The sequence below is a fragment of the Coregonus clupeaformis genome, unplaced genomic scaffold (assembly GCF_020615455.1).
Source record: "Coregonus clupeaformis isolate EN_2021a unplaced genomic scaffold, ASM2061545v1 scaf0165, whole genome shotgun sequence".
Lineage (NCBI taxonomy): Eukaryota > Metazoa > Chordata > Actinopteri > Salmoniformes > Salmonidae > Coregonus > Coregonus clupeaformis.
In genome coordinates, this window is record NW_025533620.1 from 394,328 (window position 1) to 398,063 (window position 3,736).

Genomic DNA, 3,736 nt, shown 5'->3' on the forward strand with positions numbered 1-3,736 from the left:
GCGGAGATCAAAATTACTGCAATGTGATAAAAGCAAATATATTGTGAGTAGAACATTTGATGCTCAATTCCCTTTGTAAAAAAATATGTGTATGCTGTTGTTCTTTTCAGCAACAAGCACGCAAATAGACGTAGCATCGTCATAGCCAATAGAATGTCGAAAGATGGCTGGTAGGCGTGGTAATGTCTGCCAATTTTGCCGCGAAAGCTTGGCATGTTTTTGTGTCTGACAACTCGACTAAAACAGTTAGATTTTTATTCTGTCGTTGGCAGTCGCGAACATTCATTAGTTACCGGAAATGGAAAAAGAAATGTTTACCAAACTTGCATCTAAAATGGGTATAACCTCTGCAAGAATTCTACGGTGAGTCTGTAAAACGATAATATTAGCTAGTTTGGATACTTGAGACGGGACCATCGTCCAATAAAAATGTACCATTGACTTTAGGTAGTTACAGTAGCTAGCTAGCTAGCTAATCTGCTTGCCAACAGCTGCTATTATTCAGCTGCTTGATATCGTTTCCTAAACTCTGTTTGCATCTACATTACAGCCAAGCAGAGGAGTACGTGCGGTTATCCCTGGTGAAATGCACAGGACTCGGAAATACGACGGGTACAAGTAAAACGGTAATATGCCTAGAGCTGGCAGCAACGTCAATGAAGTTACCCCTGGACAAAGTAAGTTTTTTTGTATTAGCTTTGTGATGACAAGGCACCTCAACTGTTAATCAAATAACTAAATGCCCTGGTAATGCTCAGCAAACGTGCCCTATGAACTGGTGTTGTGCTATTTCTTCAGGAATATGCCGTCAAATTATCCGGGTTGAACAAGAAACAGTATCAAAGCACTCTGAAGGCCATAGAATGCATGCTTGGCCTTGAGTCTCACCTGGGCCTCCGAGACCTTGCTGTTCAGTTTGGGTGCATGGATGCAGTCAAAATAGCAACCCAAATATTAGAACGGTGAGAGCTTGAAGAGTAGCCTACATCTGGCCAACACATAACTATTCTTCAAATATTTTGTAAGGTGCTATATTCAGCAAGTCTTATACATCTTTCCTGAATAAGACACCGTCCCAAATATCATAACGTTGTCAATGTAAATGTGTTAATTTAATAAGATTAATTAATGTTTGTTCCAGATATGAAGCAAGCCTTCCTGCTGCACAGCAGAAAGATGTGGACCTGTCAAAACCCCTCTTCACTACAGCTGCTTTGAACGCTGCATGCAAGTGAGTGTTACTGTATTCTGTTTCTCCATAAACCATTCAACCTGATTTTTAATTAAACCTAATCACTATCCCAATGGACCTCTCCAGATGCTTGAAGATCAAAGTGGACAGGAAGCTGGTAGCATCATCTGGTGCTAAAAAGGGAATCTTTGACAGGCTGTGCACCCAGCTCCAGAAACTGGGACAGGACATCTGCAGTAAGTCTGCTGTCAAATGATAAAGGGGTTTGACTAACATATGGTGGGATAAATGGGTGAAAGCCCAGGAAGGGCTTTTGGATTTAGAAACGTACTTCCGAGCCATAACGTTCTGTTAACTAACATTACCTTTTTCTGCGACATACGCTTCAGAAAGCTGGGGTTTGAATTATTGTGGCCTTTTCCATAGTGGCCATTTGTTGTGTAGATTTTTTACTTTCCTGGGTAAAAAGAGTATGTAGGTAATTCCTCTCTCTCTCCTTGTTGTCGTGGTTACAGCCTGGTGGGAGAGAGTGGATGTTTTATTTTAGGACTGAAAACCTCAACAGAGAGTTGGTCTCCCGATCAAGGATGTCCCGATCGCTGCATACAACATGCCTATTACAAGAAATCTCGGAATGTCGTGGCTGAAATCATTGTCTGCTGGCGGTAGGGAGAGTGAGTTCAGGTGTGGTCCTCTCTCCCAGGGGTGATCTTTAAGTATCTCTTGATTTTTCTCCCTAATAGAAGAAGCCACTCCACTGAAGAATCCAGTTAAAATGGCACAGAAAAGACAGAAAACACTAATAGAAAGTATTGAACAAAAAGAGGAAGGTAAGTGTGACCAAATAATAACCATACCAAATTCCTGATTATGTCCTGAGAAGTTTGTAACTCTTAATCTTTGCTGTAATGCGGGGTTAAAACAGTGTTGGAGGGAATATTTTGCAGTCTATCAAGGCCTTTCCCTCCTCTCCCTTTCAGAGGAAAATCTGCCAACATCTCAAAAACAGCAGAAAGGGGTCTCTGAGGAGAGTGCAACACAGGATTACGAAGAGTGGAAGCAAAGAATCTTGGAAAATGCCCTTAAAGCCAAACAAGCCAATGCATAATTTAATTTGAAATTCAGTGCTGTTTATTTATTAAGAAAGAGAGATAGTCAGCTCAGCCATGACAAAAAGGAGAAAGGTTCTCACGAGCTTGGGCACGTGAAAATACTGTATACAGTCCTGAGTAGTGAGGCTGGAGCACTAGTATTCTTTGCATGTGAACTCTAATGAGCAGGTACAAGTCTGCTAATGAAGCAAATAGGAGCTCCATGTCTAAGTTACTTCAGATTTTTGGAGAAGGTTACCTGAAAAGGGTGTTTTTTTATTAGTTTTTTAAAAAGTGTTTATTGTTTCAACCATGGTTATTTTCTGTGATAAGCCTTACCCTTGTAAGCAAGCATGATATGTTTGTATTCCGTACAGTACGTTGACTTGTCTGCCACTTAGTGGCCGTGTATGAGACCTACTGTAAGAATTCTGCTATGCTGTTGCTGGTCAATGTGTTGGATTTGTACAGTTAAGATTAACATTCTGTGGTGTTTTAAAATGGCTAATTACAATTTCCCTAATTTTATAAAATCACAATTTATGGTGGATGATAGACAATCTTAACATTTGGCAGCTGGCATGGCATTATCAACTGTTTTTATGAAGACTGACCTTGGACAGACAATATTGAGTACCACAGTATGAGTCGGAAATGGTTCCAATCGTTTATTCACCATTAATTTTTCCATCTGGGATTTTAGAACTACTTCATATAAGGTCTTTGTTTCTTGTAGGCTTACCCTGGTGTGACGTTTTGATAACCACACATCTCTCTAAGACAAGGTAACTTTGATCAATAATTAGCATTACGAATTTGAGAGTAAATTGAGGCGAATATATTGATAAAACTCACCTTGTATGAGAGAATTACATGGCTATCAAAACATCATGCCAAGGTAAGCCTACACCAAACACAATTAATTAGATTTTTTTGTAAAATTCACCATGTTAAAAATGAATGGCAGAACCGTTTCTGTGTTTGTATAGGTATTATGATGCTTCCACTGTGCCGGACTATTACATTTACATTTTAGTCATTTAGCAGACGCTCTTATCCAGAGCGACTTACAGTTAGTGAGTGCATACATTTTTATTTTTGATACTGGAATCGAACCCACAACCCTGGCGTTGCAAATGCCATGCTCTACCAACTGAGCTACATCCCTGCCGGCCATTCCCTCCCCTACCCTGGACGACGCTGGGCCAATTGTGCGCCGCCCCCATGGGTTGACAATGGTAAAAGTCAGTTTCGTTTTGCAGCTTCTCTTATTTTAATAAATTAACATTTATAGTCATATTGAGTTATTCTTGCTGAGTTCAAGTGGAGGTGGGGACACTGTCATAAAATAATGCTATATGGGAACACCATACAGTCAGTTGGGATGTATAGCATGCAAACAAGTGGCACATTCAAAGCCTTCATAGAAGGAAAGATTGACAAGACAAGGTCA

At 40.2% G+C, this 3,736-nt stretch overlaps 1 protein-coding gene across 1 annotated transcript; it reads left to right on the plus strand.

Moving 5' to 3' along the window:
• The first annotated feature begins 65 nt into the window (after positions 1-65).
• LOC121582330 (origin recognition complex subunit 6-like) lies at positions 66-3,372 on the plus strand. The gene is made up of 7 exons (XM_045213876.1): positions 66-363; positions 551-677; positions 799-962; positions 1,142-1,231; positions 1,319-1,428; positions 1,936-2,022; positions 2,173-3,372. The coding sequence occupies exons 1-7, from the start codon at positions 299-301 to the stop codon at positions 2,298-2,300; spliced, it is 771 nt and encodes a 256-aa protein (XP_045069811.1). The 5' UTR covers positions 66-298; the 3' UTR covers positions 2,301-3,372.
• The last annotated feature ends 364 nt before the right edge of the window (positions 3,373-3,736 follow it).